A 17921-nucleotide genomic window follows, 5' to 3' on the forward strand; every position below is an offset into this window, starting at 1 on the left:
ATTCAAAAAAAGGAAAGACAGTTAGGGGAAAAAAACTGAAAAAACAAGCCTTAAAATGAACTCCCACCTGCCCTTGGAAGGGAGTCAACTTCTCATTTCATGGAGGAAAAAATATTTTTTCTTAGTCCCTATGATTCTTAGCATCACAGATTACAGTACAGCTTTGTAGTCTCGTGTCCTCTTCCTCTGCGTGCACTGCACACATTTATCTGGGCTACAAAGGATCATGTTTGGCTCCAAAACTGGCCCAAATCCTGGCTATGCTTGGAATCTCCAGCTCGCAGGTCGCTTTTCGGAATCAGACTTTCCATGTGATCCCACAGCTGATCCTGGTTAACAAAAGATTTCTGTTATTTCTGAAGATTCTGAGATGACGTGGGAGATACATTCTCATGCCACCACCGAGGAGGCGAGGTTTCCCCTTAAGCGAGTCTTTTATGACATCTACTGGCCACAAGTTTATACTGACAACGTTAAAGTTCCTTCAAATTTTTAATGGTTAAAAAGTTTTATGTTTTGGTGAAAAAAAAGTCTTCGGTTATAAGTACGAGAAAATATTTTTCTAACGATGCGGAAAAATACTAAATATCACATTATCGTTACAGCTTGCACCGGCAATGATAATATAATAATGACTATTTTTCAATTGTCGTGGTATATCTATTTGAACTCAAGTAGACCTACCTAGTGTTTAATTCTTTAAACCTGTTTAAAACTTACATTAGCAGTTTTAACATTTGGAATTTTAATTATTTGCACAAACCAGTTGTAGAATTCAATTATATTTTAGATCGTATACTTTGTTTATCTTTGTCTTCTTTTCCTTTTGGCTGCTCCATTCAGGGGTCACCACAGTGAATCGACCTTCTTCATCTAACTATTCTCTGTATCCTCCTGTCTCACACCAACTACCTTCATATCCTCTCTCACTACGTCCATAAATCTTCTCTTTGGTCTTCCTTCCTTGGTGATAATACCTGGCAGCTCCAAGCCTAGCATCCCATCTACCAATATATGCACTGTCCCTCCTCTTTACATGACTGAGCCGTCTGGCTTCCCCAGCCTTCTTTCCGAAACATCTAACATGCTGTCCTTCTGATGGACTCATTCGTGATCCTATCCATCCTCATCACTCCCAAAGAGAACCTCAACATCTTCTAGTCCATACAGCATCGCTGGTCTCACCACTGTCTTGTACACCTTTCCTTTCATTCTGGCTGATAGTCTTCTATCGCATAATACCCCTGACACTTTTCTCCACTCTTTCCAACCTGCTTGAAACAGTTTCTTTCCCTCTTTTCCACATTCTCCGTTGCTCTTAACTGTTGACCCTAAGCACTTGAAATCCTCCAACTTCTCGATCTCCACTCTCTCAAGCCTCACCGTTCCACCGGGTTCCTCTCATTCACACACATATACTCTGTCTTGCTGCGATTAACCTTAATTCCTCCCCTTTCCAGTGCATACCTCTAGATTCCCCTCAACATGTTCCCTGCTCTCATTTCAGATCATAATGTCATCTGCAAACATCATGGTCCATGGAGATTCCTGTCTAACCTCGTCTGTCAGCCTGTCCATCACTATTGCAAAGACTGTGGTGATCCCTGAAGGGAAAAGCCGGAAGGAGAAGAAGAGGAGTATTATATTATATAATTCTTAATGCTATTCATTTTCTAATTTGGCAATGAATATATCGTATACGAGAGCAGAAGAGGAAACTGCCCTCAGTAGCATCTACCAAGCCTGCGGCTGTTTATCCTCCCACCGACAGGCGGCGCTGTTTTTCAAGTGTAATTTGTTTCCTCTTGTGGCGGAAATGACGTGAGCCCAACGTTTCAACTACGTATATCCTTTAACGGCGGCCTGTGCTTTCGCTTGAGCGCTGCAATTTTTTTTGTCTCCGGTGGATTTGTCTGTCTTATCCATCGCCGTCATGAAACTAGTCCGGTGAGCGAGTGCAAACACGATTCCTGTTGTAGATTGGGAGACTAGCAGATGCTGAAAGCGAAGTGGCGGCGCCGGATTGATTTAGATAGAAGCGGAGACTCGGCCGTTGGGCGGGAAGAGGCGGCCGGAATGAATGGAGGATATTCAGGGGTTCAGTGTCTTGTCTGGAAACACCACCCGAATGAAGACTCTCAATGGAGTTATGAAGTTTTATAAACAATTGAGTCTATACACATATTCAACCTTTATCCGTAGGTTATTATCTTCGTCTAGGCATTGCCGAGTGGAGTTAACCGCTAGTCTTGGTGTTAGCTTGTGCTAACAACAAGGTTTGAATTCACGTTAGCCGTTTGCTAACATCACAAACCGCCATTGGGTATTGTAGTCGGTATTTGGCTTCACGCTACAACGTTTTTAAGTTGGGTACTTGGTCTAATTTTGGTGTCATGCGTGTTGATTACTTTTCCACTGGTAACATTTGAATCATGTGTTCGTCTTCCCACCAGGTTTTTGATGAAGCTCAGCCACGAGACGGTCACCATCGAGCTAAAGAATGGAACCCAGGTCCATGGCACCATCACCGGTAAGAGCTGCTTTCTCTGCCCCCTGATGGTCTATTTCCCGGTCTGCCTTATAGTACACAGGTGTAGAAACGGGCATCGTCTGCTGGGTTGACCAACACCAAGATTCTCGCTTGCTTACTTACTTGAGAAGGCAAGAGATCTAATAAAGTAAAAGAAATGATTGACTTGACATTTAGACCCCTTAAACTGAATATCTAGAATCTCATGATTCTTGCTTAAACAAGAGGTCATTGAGAGACATGAACTTTTGTTACACACAGCTTGGGAGAGTCAATGTATCAGTGAACGAGCAAAACCAGATGGTGGATATTGAACAACTACTAAATGCCAATGTGAAAGTTACATTGCCATACCTGCATTTACAGCATTCTGTTAAATCAGTGGTTGCCAGTGATAATAACTAAAGGATTGTTTCAAATGGGAATTTGGCGGCTCCTTAATCATAACAAGTTGAGAACTTGACTGAGTTTTTTTTTTTTTCCCGATAACTCTTGAGGAAACTCAGTGATTTTTGTTCACATGTACCCCTTGGGCAATCAAAACATCCAATTGTGAACTCAAAAATAGTAATATTAATCTGTAATATGGGCTGTATTTCATCACAACTGTTATGAAATACAAAAGTCAGAAGTCTTTTGCCTAAAAGTCATTGTGGCTGAGTTACTGTTCATATTGCACTCCAGTTATATAGTCTTAATATGTTTATAACCCTTGTCGCTTTTTGTCTTCATTCAGGTGTTGACGTGAGCATGAACACCCACTTGAAAGCTGTGAAAATGACACTGAAAAACAGGGAACCAACTCAGCTTGAGTCATTGAGTATCCGTGGCAACAATATCCGCTACTTTATCCTCCCTGACAGCCTTCCACTGGACACACTGCTGGTTGACATTGAGCCGAAGATCAAGTCCAAGAAGAGGGAAGCAGGTGAGAATTGTCTTTATTCATTGGTCCTGCTGTCGCACTCACTGGAATACAATGTCCCAGTATTTCTGGTTGTTCTGGAATGGTTTTTATGATATAACTGTGTGACTTAATTCTAGAGAAAATGTTTTGTATTTATTGTCCACAGAAGCATTTTATTGCAGTTTCCATCCAAGGAGTTGTATTTCTGCAGCCCTCAAGTTCTTGACCTATATGCTATTCAAAGACAAGAAATGTGCCTTTGTGCCACAGATGAAAATTGGGGTCTCAAATAAAATATATAATTTTAACGTTCATCATGTTTTTTTCTTGTTCCATAACAGGTAAAATGGCGGATGTTTTTTAGTGTACATGAAAGGTTTTCAAGTAGCAGTTCTGTGGCCTGAGAAGCCTATTTGGGTTTGAGAACTCTCCTGCATTAACCTTGAGTTACTCATAATAAAATAAGACAAAGGATTGAGACATTGGATATTAGACTTAAAGGGAGTGTATGTACAGTGGACTGATCTTTACTAGTTAATGAAACAATAGGTTACAGTTGTCTTTACTCACTATCCAGTAGCGTGCAGTTAAAAAATACCTCACAGTTGTGTGTACAATGAGATGCTTACCCTATTTAGGACAGTTAACAAGCTGAATCATAATTGTCTGTAATTACTTAGCATTTACAAATAGCATGACAGAAATTGAGGTTTACTATTATTTCGTTCATTCAGACCCAAAAAAATATTCATGGACTTGACGCATTTCTAAACTGAAGGGTTTTTGGAGGCAAAAAACATGGACGGCTAATGATTTTTCCAATCTCTGGGAAACAGGGCCTCCCGTACACAGCGGCAGTAGCAGAAGAGGCATTTTAGAGTGTGAAATATTTGAAGTAATTGAACTAAATCTTCAAAGATGTGTTCAGACCAGTGTCTTGTTACTGTGTTCAAGATGTCTTAATGTAGCAAGGAGCTTTGCAATTACATGAGCTTTCATCCATCTTTCATCGTAACCAAATTTAAATTCCTACCATTATGTTCATATTACGGATCTTTTTGGTTTTTAACTGTCCTTAACTGTAACGGGTGAAGCTGTTTGGGTCCATTGCTGTCTCAAAGTCTTAACAGATATCACAGTGTTCTGCACCAATCAGTCAAGAAATCAAAATGCCTTTTGTTTAGAGTCAGCATTTCTTCTTTGCCAAGTTAGTTCTCATATGCAGGGAGTTTGACCTGGCATGGCATTGCACAGGCATTTGTTCTACATTTGTTTATTTCATATTTTTTTCATACCGTTAGTCTCCAGGTCCCAATAAGTCAGTGGTGTTCTTATAACGTCCTGTTAAGGTTTTTTTTCCTGACCAGGTGATGGTCCTTGTATGTTGGTCATTACTCATGTTGAATCTAAAGCTAAGCTGACATCAAGTAGCAACGAAGGTGCTTGTCTCAATTGAAACTTTTCTTCTTTTGTCTTCACAATCTTAACATGAGCTTAATTTCTTCGACTAAAAAAATCTTTAACCGCCACATTGAAACTCAGATCCGTTCAAGTGTTTGAAGTTTCACACTTGAGCCGAAGGCATCTCTAGATGGTTTTCAAATTCTCTGCAATGGTTTGAGCTGATGTCAGTACGTGTAAACTGATGCCAAGTGCGCCCTTAAAGTTTGACAAACGATCTCATCTTTAACTGGTCTTTCTCAGTGGCTGGCCGAGGGAGAGGCAGAGGCCGAGGACGTGGCAGAGGAAGAGGACGAGGCCGAGGAGGCCCCAGGAGATGATCGACAGGCTCAGAGTCCAGCGCACACTCACTGCATTGTACAGGCTGTTGGTTTTTGTTTTTTTAAATCTTGGTGGGAATGTTTTCTGAATTTTTGTTCATTTTTGTTTTCTCCAATTTTGTATATTAAAATTCTCCTTGTGAAGAGGATGGATTTGACTGAGTGTGTCATTGCCTGGAGGAATTGTACTGTCTGGTGATTCAGCTACCTGATTTATACGTATACCTTTTCATTTCATGGCAAAATAAAGTTTGGAGCTGCAGGAGTGCATTGAAAAACGATGGCATTTTATTGTTACATTGCAATACATGATGAATGTTTGCATTCTGATTTCATGATCAAGATTATAAATGTTGATTAAATGTCCACTGCAGGCTGTCCATCGCTGGAGAACCATTAACGAGTATAACAGGTGACTTGTTAACAGGAGCCGGGTTGTTGGTTAAATTTTAATTGTCAGCTGTAACTAGAGACGTTTCAAAATTTTTACAAGGTGAAGCATGTGTGAATGTTTAAGTTCTTGGGAAATTACTGTTGATTTCTGCAGCTTCTGATTTGAAAACCCGAGGGGGAAGAAACGAGTTTCTTCCAGCGGCTGTTGCTTATATTTCACCCGAGTAGGCGGATCGTTTCCGTCTCTACGGCGGTCACGTGGTTTCCGATCGACGGATCGTCTGTATCATGTCCGGAACGAACACTGGTCGCTTCACATATTTCGCCTTCGGGAGCAACTTGCTGAAGGAACGGCTGCTGCTCGCTAACCCGTCGGCGGTGTTTTACTCAACCGGCCGACTTAAGGTAACGGAACGGAGGAAACTAGCATGTTATCGCTTTGATTTCTCCTTTGTAGATTAGCCGTGCGATGTTCAGAAACAACCAGTGCAGACTGTCTCAGCTCCGCTATCCCCATTTTGTCCTCTCTGTTTGTATTGTTTACGTGCTGTTTTCGTCTCTTCGTTTTTTAACTGACTTCAAACGCACCAGGGAGATTTCAACTTCACAGGATTAACAATGCCGATCTATGGAGGCTTTGTTCCGGTTTCTCGGTAGATTTGAAAAGCTAATGTCGCTTACTTGTCACAGGGACATAATTCGGGTGTACATTTGTACCAGGTGCAGCGGCCATGCGGTGATATATATACGCGTGTGTGTGTGTGTGTGTGTGTGTGTGTGCGTGTGCGCGCGCATTCAAACAGGACTACAAGTTGAATTTCGGCCTGTGTGAGAAACACGTGGACAACGATTGGCATGGTGGAGCGGCCACCATTCAGTTCTGTCCAGGAGAAGAAGTGTGGGGTGTGATCTGGACGATGAGCCTTGAACATCTGATAAGCCTTGACAAGTGAGATCATGCTTTCACACAAACACTTCAAAATATATATTTTAACCGGACTATATATTTCTACACTCAGTCAGGAAGGAGTGAGCCAAGGAATATACACTCCATTGGAGGCCGGAGTGGAGACGGATGAAGGGCTGGTGATGTGCAGAATGTACCAGATGAACAATTTTCATGCCTGTCTTCCTTCCCCTCAATATAAACAGGTGTGTGTACAGTCACAACCGCTGAGCCTCAAGTAGCTCAAAACTGGCCCAGTCAAGGACTATTGGTATTTTAATAGTATTTAACAAAGGCGTGCTGTTTTCCGATCAGGTCATATGCCGGGGTGCGGAGCAGAATGGCCTCCCGGTGGAATATGTGAAGAGGCTGACGACTATGGAGACCAACAACTACAGCGGCCCCTCCATTCTCGATCTGATCGAAACAGCTGAGAAGTAGAAATAGGAAGTTTGCTTACCGAGGTACACAGCAAACAAGACTGTAATGGACTTAAATTTCGGGTTGTAAAACTGATGTGAAAAATTGAAAACCTGAGTGATATGATAGGGATTTTACCATGGTTATGATTAATAGCTTAGAAAAGTCCAACATTTAGGTTGGTTTTTAGCCTCCACAATTAGTAAATTATATCAAGAATTTTAAGTTGTCTTTATTCAATGAGGAAGCTAAGATGGCCCAAATAATGTGACTGAAGGTTTGTGCTGCTTTTAGTTTCCGATTTCCTCCTATCTTATCAGTCGTTAACTGCTGCTCAGGACATTTTAAGACGGGCATTGTAAGATTTGTTTTGTTGAAGAAACAAGAAGTAAATTTATCGTGAAGATATTGAAGTATTTAGAAAAATTCTGAGGTCAACTGGTTTGACCTCCTTGGTAAACAGTTTGTTACATCAGGTACTTTGAAAAGATCTGTATTTAGCTGCTGTTCTGCATGATGCTTTTGACAGGTACTGTGATATTTATGTACTTCCAGCCTCCAACTTCATTAATGTAATACAGGCAGTGACATGTATGTATACGTGTGTGTGTGTATTGGCCAAGCCCAAACATGTCAACCAAGCTATTCCCACATTGGCTTACTATTGTACTGTGGTACTTCTAGTTTGCAAAGTAGTGTGACTGATAGTTTCTTGAATATTCATTACAATCGAAGACAAAAATGTGTCCAAAGAAGTACATTGTGTATTTCTCAGGTCTAAATTAAAAATACTGATAAAACAGTCACTCTCAATGTTTGAACGTAAGACTACTTGTTTGTTCCTGTTGACAAAGGGAGTTATGAGAAGGGCCAAAGAATTGTCTGTGTGCCTGTACTGCAAAAGAAAAATATCTTGTTGAGCATCTAGAACAGGCTTGAAAATGATTTATTTTGAGTTAATAAAATGAATGGATTTTTTACATGAAGACAAACCGTTAACACTGTGGTTTTGGACAGAATGAGGATTTGAACCTCAATGTATCTGGCCACCTCTTACTGATAGAAAATTCTTCCACACAAAAATAAATCCAAGGATAGCAAAATATTACAATTGAATCAGCACCAAATATGTTTAACATGGCGTTGATTATTAAGTAAATGTCCTTAAGTCTAGATCTCACAACATCAAAAAATAGTTTAATCTGAGGCTCATTCAAGCGAGACAGTCAAGGATTTACAATAACCGAGTATTTATTAACTCCGGGAACAGAAACCTGTAGTTCTGACCTTGGTACATTCTCAAGTACTTGACTCCATTACTGCAAGATAGACATTCAGCCAGACATTAGCCATTTGCTAAATGTGTTTTCTGAACAACAGGCCCCCCCAATTGTTAAAATATAGAAGGGGAAAAAATGTCACCAATCTGCAAAATTACCAAAAAGAATGACAAAACAAAAGTATTAACTTGTGCACAAGATAGAAATAGGTCCAAATACTTTCTTAATAAAAAAAAAAAAAGCCTCACCCATTCAAAAGAAAAAACAAAAACATACACAAACTAAATGTCATGTCCTCGAGTTTGTATATTGGCAGACAAGCAGTGCTGTACAAAGGGTGCAAAGCTACCAGAAGGAAATCAGTGCTTAATTTTAGGTTTACTTGGAGATGTATCAGGGTAAATTATCTCACACATAATTCTGGCACTACTTTAATATCCCCAGATGGGAGAACATCTCCATGATCAGATAGCGTCCCAACTCTGACTTTGCATGTGTGTGGATATAGGGATAAAGACCACTGACAGGATACTGAAGTCAAATGAACACGACGAATAACAGCTACATTAACTGCCCTCGGTTATAGTTGACATTTACGGTCAGGTGACCAACTGAAGGAAAGTAAACAACTAAGGGTCTCAGTTAAGTGATGAACCACCAGGATATGGGAGGATGGACATTTATTCCAATATTAACCCAGGTGGTGGTCTGATAATGGTGGTCTAGCTTACTGTCTAACAATGCAGTCCAAACCCACAGGTCTCCAACTGGATTTAGGTCTAGCAACAGACAACGCAAAGCACGAATCACACAATTTTATTTCTAGAAATTTCTCTGCTTACTAAACCAAAAAGGCCATAACATTAGAGGGTTTATAACTTTTTCTTTAAATTACTAATCTTAGTATTTATTTGAGTTTTAGTCATTCTGCTCGCGCTTTAGCCCATCTGTAACCTTGTCGTTTCCACTTAAATCCATTGGTTCTAGGTCATCCTCGCTGTTTATCTCCTCCATGAGATCAGCAGGCTCCGGCTGCTCCCTGGGTCCACCAGCCTGCTGCTCTCTAAGTCCAGCAGCCTGCAATTGCCTTGCTACGATGTCTGATTTCATCTGCTCTGTGATGTCGGAGTGTTGCCCTGTAACACTGTGGGGCTGCTGTTGTACTGTATCTGTCTGTTGTAGTATCTCGTCCGTGGGCTGTTCTGTGACATCGTCAGGCCGCTTGACAGTGAAATCTTCAGGCTGAAGCTGCATTACTGGTTCAGCAGACAGCAGATGTGTGATGACAGGGCGCTGCAGCTCTGTGATATTACGGGTCTTCAGCACTGTGATATTAGAGTGTTGCAGCTCTGTGATGTCAGGGGGGCGCTGCTCAGGTATGAGCAGGTTGTGCTTGACTTTGCTGAGTTCAGCCATGTTGAAGCCGAGGAGAATGGCCGCAGTGTTCCTCTTGAGGCTCTTCATGCACTTGCTGCGCTTCTTGCTAAAGAGGGCTGCCAGCTCAGCTTTGGTGATGGAAAGTCGTCTGCACAACTCATCAGATTCTGCTTTGGTTGCGTAAGGGTTCAGATTAAAATATTTGGATATGAAATCTCTACGCTCCTCGCTGCAGCGACGTTCAACGGCACTGGGTTCCAGGCAAAGCTTCACTGTTGGATCGTTGTGAAACTCCACCTCCAGTGGTGGCAACAGCCGTTCGTGATCCCGCTTTCTGCGTACAGCCGCCTTAGTTTCTCTCTCTCGTTTGTTGGCTTCGATTGCTTCTCTCCATGCGGCTTCCAGCCTCTTTTTAGACTGCGACTCTACTTCTGTCTCGCTCTTCACTCCAGCAGGCGCAGCTGGAATTACACGAGCCGGGGCCAGGGGTTGTTTCATAGTCAACCCTTGTGGCACTTGGAGAAAGTAGAGCCCGGAGGGCTGACTATGCGGCGCTGGTTTTGGCTGATGTGGTACTGTTGTCGTTTTGGCTGGCTGTGGTTGTTTAGGTGAACACCGGCATCGCTGTATGTGGAGCATCACCGCCTGCTGAGTAACCTTTCCTGTGTACACACCGTTGCAGTATATGCACTTGAAAGCTTCGGTCTTGAGGATGGCATGGATGGTAGGTGCTACAAAATGTTTTTGTTTCAAGTGCTGAAGGTGTTTGGATTCCTCTTGGAACTTCTCGTCACAGAATGGACAGTATGAGCTATTCATTTTCACAGGTGCAGGGCAGATATCTGGCTGGTTGCTGGGCTGCAACTTGACAAATATCAAATCAAGGGAGCTTGTGACAAGGGCGAGGTTTACCTCGCTGTCTCCAAGAACCTCTTTTGGTGCAGTGGTGTTGACATCAAAGTAAGGGAACAAGATTCCCCCATTACCTTTAGAGTAGACCCTGTACTTCTGCCTCAAGAAATCGCAGTAAGCCTTGCTTGTGGGATTGTGCTGTTTCACATGTTCCGCAAGTTGTTTGACTGAGAAGAACTGCATAGAGCAGTATAAACAATTTAAGCCATGCAGCAGGTGCTGGAAGACACTTTTTTCTGAGAGTAGAACTCTGCACGTTAGACATTTGACAGTCTTGTCAGGCATCTTTTTCAGGAATGCCGCTCGTGCTGCCAAACTTTCTGACTTGGATGATGTGGACTTGGTCTGGTGTGCTACCTCTATATGTATGTCAAAGACATTGGAAGGAAAAAGTTCATTGCAAAGGGGACATGTAATCCATTTCTTGGTTTGCGTTGAGGAGTTACTTGCTTGCTCAACTGGTCTGAGAGGGTTCACAGTGCTCTGAGACACTGGCATGGCTACTTGCAGTGGAGCAAAAGTGTAAGTGGGCATGCCATTCACCTTATTGCCGGTGGGGATAAGATGACTCAGCAGGGACTGTGATGTCAGCATGGTACCTTGCAAGGTGATTTGGTTTGTTGATACATTTTGTGAAATAGCAGCAGGCTTAGTTATGGCTCCAGGCCCAGCTGCCATGTTAGCCTGCAGTCCGGATGGAAGAAGAATTTGCTGTGCTTGTGGAGTTTGTTGAAGTGGAACAACAGGAGGAGCAAGAGCCACTGGGGCTTGTTTTAGAGACACATTAGACACCGTGGGAAGCTGGACCATTGACTGTCCTTGGGGCAAAGCACTTCTAAGGGCTATTGTAGCACCAGGTTGAAGCAAACCTTTAGCCTCAGCACTAGCAAGTTGCACTAGCGCTGATGCCTGTGGGGGCAGAAAAGCTTGGTTGCCTCCAGGGGTACAGATCAAAGTAGTACTGTTTGTAGATCCCTGTAGTTGTTGTAGAGCCACAACTGTTCCAGCATGCTGACCGTTGCTTGGTAAAACCAAGGACTTACTGTTGAATACTTGAGTTTGCTGCGGTTTGGGAGCAATACTCGGGAATGTCACAAACACGCCGTTCCCATTTGGCGTTGGTTTAATGGTGTAGTTCTTGTTCTCATGAATTACAGTCTGTACCTGTGTGTTGACTGAATAGTGCGATGGATCCACGAGCATGTGATGTAACATTTGGTCAAGGTTTCCGGTGTTCACTTTACATACTTTGCAACAGTACACCTTTATAGTTGAACCTGGAACTTGTAGTCTGTAGCCAATATACTGTTCTGCCAAACTCTCAAGGTGTTTGAGAATAATGTGCTTCTTAATAACAAAAATCGAGGAGGTTGGGAATCCACATTTTCGACACTGATACCTCTCATTTCCACGGTGGGTTGAAAGAGCGACCTCCCTACCCGGCTGGATGTGAGAGGGGAGTTTGGCATGGAAGAAAATCATGTGCTTCTTTAAGGCCTTCGGATGGCCGATGAAGAGGCACTGTGAACAGGGTGCCAGTGCACAGAAAGACTGCACATAGGCATGGCAACGTGAGACGTGGCTCCTGAAGTTGTAGATGTTCTGTGAGGAGTATTTGCACATGCTACAGCACAGGGATCGAGACCGATAAGGCCACTAAAGAGAAGAGAGGGAAAAAAAATGTTGCTTAAGTTAGTGTCATGTAGAGGCAAGGAGAAACAAAAAAGCTAATAGGGGAGTTACTGTCAAAGATGCCTTTAATTTTTTAATGATTAACCAGTCCAAGGGTCACAAACTCACCTTTTTCTGTAATCTGGTGTTGAACCCATCTGTAAAATCTAACCACACAGTTTCCCCAAAAGCATCGTCATCCTCTGAGGTTTTCTCACATTTTTCATTCAGGTCCTGCATAAGAATGGAACAAACAAATTTAATATTTGCTTTGTAACTTGACTTACGGACCAATGTCAATGTAAAGCACTGCTCCTGATGACAGGTACAGTAAGCGGCCAACACAAGCAGGGTAAAGACAGCCACAATCATCTCATAAAAAAATTAAAGTGTAAACATCTGCAGTCAAAACAAATCGGGCTGAGTAGTAGAGAATTAATTTTTGTATAAACAAAGCAAGCACTAAGATCATAATCAACTTCCAAACTTGGCGGCAGGAGTTAATAATCAATAACATGTTCAGAGACAATTATCAACGTCCATCTATCCATTGCCTGGTACTTCTCAGGGTCACAGCGGATGCTGGAGCCCCTGGAACTCTGAGGAACTCTCACCTCTCACCCAGTGTCAGCTGGGATTGGCTCCAGCTCTGGCCCCACTCCTTTGTTAGTGAATGTTGACTAATTGAAACCGAAATTCTACTGTCTTAGTGGTAGTTTTCCACTTGTTTTTTCCCCTTTCCAAAAGCAGGGAAGCTGTTTGAAATTACACTTAATTGCAGCAGTAAAAAAACAGCATATTTAAAGAAACTGGACCTTAACATTCACTTGCTGTTAGATGCTGTGACTATTAGAACTCTGTAATTTAGGCAAAACTTAAATCATAAAAAAACTATTTCATTAGGTATTAAAGTGTTAAAATATCTATTCAAGAGAAGAGTTAATAGTTATATTTTAAAAAATGTATTTGCTAGTCAACTAAAAACAGCAACAGCTTGAAACTACCAAACCTCAAAACATACCTATCTTGGAAAATGAAGGACATTTAGTGGCTGATCATCTCAGTTACAGGCACGCATCTCTTTATTGACAGCTGTTAAAGAGTACTTGAGTATATTTGGATATTTGTCTGTGCACCATATCCCCCTCGAGGACAAGTTACAATAAATCTATGAATGAACAACAATTAGCTCCACTTCATTTAACCAGCTATTTACAGCCAGAGCCCTCCAATAAATCTCCCTTCATTAGGCAAGACTTCTCATTTCATAGGCTCTACTTGAAGATGTGCATTCATTTATTCATAGTCTATACCACTATCCTCAGGGGCTGGAGCAAATTCTAGCTGACATCGGACAATGGGCAGACTTTACCCCACACCGTGTTTGCCAACCAATCACAGGGCCACATATACAGTGTACAACCATTCAGTCTCTTCCTAAAATCATATCCACATTTTTGTAGTGTGGGAGGAAACTAGAGAATCTAGAGAAGACATGAAAGACATGGAATAGAATTAGGAACCTCTCGATGCAAGGCGGCCAACGACCTCAATATTGATATTTATTTTAATTATCATTTTAAGGCTATTGAACATTAGAGTTTAACCGAAGATATTAGTGGTCTACCCCATGTGCGTGAAACACAGGCGATTTTAGAACACTGGTGCCCTTGTAACTAGGGGCTGTTTATATCCAAATAATTGCTGCATCATTACACTGCTTTCATGGACACTAACTCTGCCATGTATCAGTATGGCCATGTATGGCCTGAAAATTCAACTTAAACACACAAGGCCCCTCCCACCACAACTGAAATGTACATATTTCCACTCTTCTGCCATTCAGCAGAAATATGTAAAATAACAATTTAAATGTCATATCTATCTGGATACAATTGAATTCAATTTGGATTTATTGCATTGAAGCAGCTTTATCATTTAATAGAATGTACCATAAAAGCAAGAGCCAGATTATTCAGTTTGTATAATCTTGAAAACAACATCAAATGCTAGCTTAACACAGCCAAACTGCAGTGCATAATTCTGTCCATATTAAAGTCAAAGCCCTTCATTCTATGATACTTCAAATATTAGATAAGATAGTGTACTAGAAATAAAGGCAACAGAATTTTACTGAATTAGTAGAAATGTGTGTAAATTAACAATATTGAAATGTTTATAACTATTTTTACCTAATTTAAAAGATGGACAACTTTTTATAAAGGCCTGGTTATAAAATATCTATAAATCGTATAACAGTTGTTTGAAAGCAAGCAGATGGGATCTCATCCACAAGTTTGTTGACTTGTTTATAAACCTAATTTAAAGCATTTTGGCTGAAACAATCTCAACATTTTTGTTGCTTGTGGCTGCGAAGACATAGAGGCAGCCACGCCCATGATTATAGCTCAACTTATCAATTTGACCTGAATGGAATTGTAGGTCATGAAGAAAACATCAACTGAGGCACTTTATGAAGTGAGGAATCCAGGTATTTTGTCCAACTTCCCAAAAAACAGATCTTCTAGCCCCTCCAGAGTCACCCCCCACTTGTTATTACATGGTTTAAATCAACTCTACGTACCCTTCACTAGTCATACCTAAAGGCTATTTCTGCTTAATATGCCATAGTTTCAGCCTTTGTTCACACATACACTAAAGACAACATGACAATTTTCCAGGCGAAAACCCCCCAACATACCTTAAGGAAGTTTTGGCAGTCTTCCAGGCCAATTTCACTCAGGATACCTTTTACCGCTTTTCGGGCCTTTCGGATCTTTTCGATATTTCCAACTGGAAGCTGATACATGGTTCTATAAAAACCTGGTCGGAAGAAAAGTTTATTAATGTTAGATACCATATTCAACTATGTATAATGACGCTCAGGAAATGAAAGACAATTTGATAATCAGGACTGGTTGCCTGTTATCAATCCATCATAAAAAAGATGTTATCAATAGATGGGAAAGAAGGATAAGATTAAAGTGAGATAATTTAATTTGTGTCTAAAGACAGTTAAAAAAATTATATTCCCTATTTTATTAACAATAGAGTATGTCCTTTCCAAGAGGAAAGACCAACCGAAACTACAACTACTACTTTTTCTCCTTTTGGCTTTTCCCTTCAGGGTCCACCACAACGAATCAACCCTCTCCATCTCATCCTATTCTCCGTATTCTACTCTCACACCAACTAACTTCATATCCTCTCTCACTACGTCCATATATCTTCTAAAGAACAACCGAAGCGAAAAAAAACAAAAAAAAAAACAATATAGTTATAAGCATCTGCAACAATGTATTGGAGAATTACAAATGTAGAACACTGAACAATCCTATTAAAAAGGCTTGTATCCTGAGATTATTATAATTGATTTTTTGTATAGAAAGCAGTAATAACACCCTTGCATAAACTAAAAAAAAATATGCATTTTATTTTGAATACTTTTTGAACAAATTCGAACAACTCAAACTTTGAAAAGTCAACCAAAAAGGTACTCAAAGAGGTCCAGGCCTGCAGCATTGTTGATGCGGAGTCACTCACCAATCAAGTTAGTCTTTACAACAGCATTTCTTTATTCCTATCAAATTACACTGTCTGCCGATGAGAAAAGCCAATTGAAATTGATTCAGGCAGCTCTGAAAGCGTGGATAAAGTATGTATCTTGAGTTATAGATAACTCAATTTTACAACCTTCCTCCCTTCCTGAGTTCAGGTGTGGATTGACCTCAGCTGTTTTACGGCTGTGGTGCTTAAAATGCAGAGATGGGCCCTCCATCTGTGTGTGCGCGTGTATGTTTGTGTGTGTGTGTGTGAAAACACATCAATATCTTCTATCTTGTCCCATAGTTGTATGCGTTTGACAGGCAAGCCAGGTTTACACTGGGCAATTGATGCATAAGAGGATAATCTATATGGTTGCTATTTAAACCATAGCCATGTCACAAAAAATCAACAGGACGACATGTCTTGTGATTAAAACACAATAATTCCAACAAATTTACAGGTCCGAGTACATAAAAGATTGACATTCGAACAAATTCGTGTGATAATGGCAATGATACAACATCGATAGAAAAGGGCATTGAAACAAAACCCTGCATGAGATTCAAATCAATAACAAACCAGATGCACAACAATTATTGTGCAACTGACTTTACTTAGGAGTATGTGACACCGTTATGACTCTTCCGTATCCCCGTTACTGACGCTAAAGTGCCAGGAACCTACCGACGAGGGAGAAAGACGCGAAAGCATGTTGAGATTTTGGTCGCCAAACCTTTTTCGTTCCCATCCCATTCGTGTGTGTGTGTGTGTGTGTGTGAGTGTGTGTGTGTGTGTGTATGCGTGTGTGCACAAGGAACAGCACGCTGACAGCAACAAGCCGGCTCATTAAGCTACGCCGCCTCTTCCTCCTCGGATGCTCAGAGCGTCCTCGCGGATATTTACCTCGTCCAATTTTCAGTATCGGTTAACGTTAGCTGTCGCTGTGCTGCCTCCGATGGACCGAGCGTTCCCCCACTTCCACCGCAGCAGCGGCTGTGTGTGTCGCTTACGCCGCGTTTGCTGCCGGATACGCACGGATTCTCATCCGAGCCACATCCCTCCGTCAACACACGGCGCCGTGTGACAGGCCGGAGCGACGGATGAGGACGGAGATGTTGACGAACTCCCTCGAAAACGGTTTATTTTTCTGCGTGCTTTTGTCCCTTTCTTCCCCGTGTAGGAAAAAAATGGCGCTCAAGTTCAGGATCTGACGTAGGGTGGTCATTTGCATACTCTGCACGCCGACCAATAGGATTTCTCCTAGCCTGAAGAGTGAATAACTTTTTATTGCGCTACCTGTGCGGTCTGCTAAAGTTTCAAAGTGTCCCGCTGATGCCTTTTTAATCCACTAATTGATTTTCATGCAATATTTGACATGTTAATTGGATTTTTGGTTTCTACGACCAATAGCTAGGTTAGGGGGTGTGGCTAATGCGGCCCCTTTTCTTAGTCACGTGGTACATGACAAGGGTTGACCAATGAATTGCTGAGAAAATGAGCTAAATGGGCGGTCCTTCTGGTGTGACATCATATCATGCTACTTTTTTAAACCAATCCCATTAAACTAGCAATCTGATTGGGTACATTTAAGGATTTAAGAGGTTATCAAGAGTAGGATAGCATAACAAAATGTAAAATGGATGTTATTGCATAAAACTATACATAGCTAGCTAACCGCGCTTACAAGAAATATATCGGAAAAACTGATTTTAGAGTTTTGGATTTTTGTTTTTTGAACGTATTAAAAATATAGCTGTTCTAACACCTGTACAACACACTGGTAAGTTTCCAAAACCAGTAACTTAGATTTTGAAAGTTATCATAGATATTAAGCCATGTAGCTTGATCGCAACTGCATCTCTTCACCGACTATCTCCCAGATCATACTGTCATACCAAAATGTGAGCTGATACCTGTCTAGAACCCTGAACATCAAAACTCACATTGCGGCTTAATTGGAAAGTTAGAGTAATATAAAATCGTAAAGTTTGTTATGTTAACATCATGAATTAAGCATTTAGCTGATGCAAGCTTGATTTGCTATGGCGACCCCTGAAGGAAAAAGCCGAAAGGAAAAGATGAAGAGGAAGCAGTTGCTGGCTATCAAATAGTTCAAATCTTTACAAGAAGTTTACTGTTCCTGTCATTTTCAAAATAA

At 41.3% G+C, this 17921-nt stretch overlaps 3 protein-coding genes across 3 annotated transcripts; 2 read left to right on the forward strand and 1 right to left on the reverse strand.

The window, feature by feature from the left end:
- Positions 1-1812: 1812 nt before the first annotated feature.
- On the forward strand, positions 1813-5508 carry snrpd1 (small nuclear ribonucleoprotein D1 polypeptide). Its single transcript, XM_086178026.1, has 4 exons — positions 1813-1947; positions 2454-2530; positions 3267-3458; positions 5142-5508. The coding sequence occupies exons 1-4, from the start codon at positions 1934-1936 to the stop codon at positions 5216-5218; spliced, it is 360 nt and encodes a 119-aa protein (XP_086034152.1). The 5' UTR covers positions 1813-1933; the 3' UTR covers positions 5219-5508.
- Positions 5509-5859: 351 nt separating this feature from the next.
- Positions 5860-7963, forward strand: ggcta (gamma-glutamylcyclotransferase a). Its single transcript, XM_086177783.1, has 4 exons — positions 5860-6016; positions 6415-6560; positions 6631-6763; positions 6873-7963. Exons 1-4 carry the CDS (start codon positions 5900-5902, stop codon positions 6996-6998), a joined length of 522 nt encoding a protein of 173 aa, XP_086033909.1. The 5' UTR covers positions 5860-5899; the 3' UTR covers positions 6999-7963.
- A 250-nt stretch (positions 7964-8213) lies between these two features.
- On the reverse strand, positions 8214-17053 carry adnp2b (ADNP homeobox 2b). The gene is made up of 4 exons (XM_086177782.1): positions 16667-17053; positions 14919-15040; positions 12347-12451; positions 8214-12202 (listed from the first exon to the last, which is right to left on the reverse strand). The coding sequence occupies exons 2-4, from the start codon at positions 15024-15026 to the stop codon at positions 9176-9178; spliced, it is 3240 nt and encodes a 1079-aa protein (XP_086033908.1). The 5' UTR covers positions 15027-15040; positions 16667-17053; the 3' UTR covers positions 8214-9175.
- Positions 17054-17921: the final 868 nt, after the last annotated feature.

This window comes from Fistularia commersonii, chromosome 30 (assembly GCF_037954325.1).
Source record: "Fistularia commersonii isolate RoL2024-O1a breed Wild chromosome 30, RoL_Fcom_v1.0, whole genome shotgun sequence".
Lineage (NCBI taxonomy): Eukaryota > Metazoa > Chordata > Actinopteri > Syngnathiformes > Fistulariidae > Fistularia > Fistularia commersonii.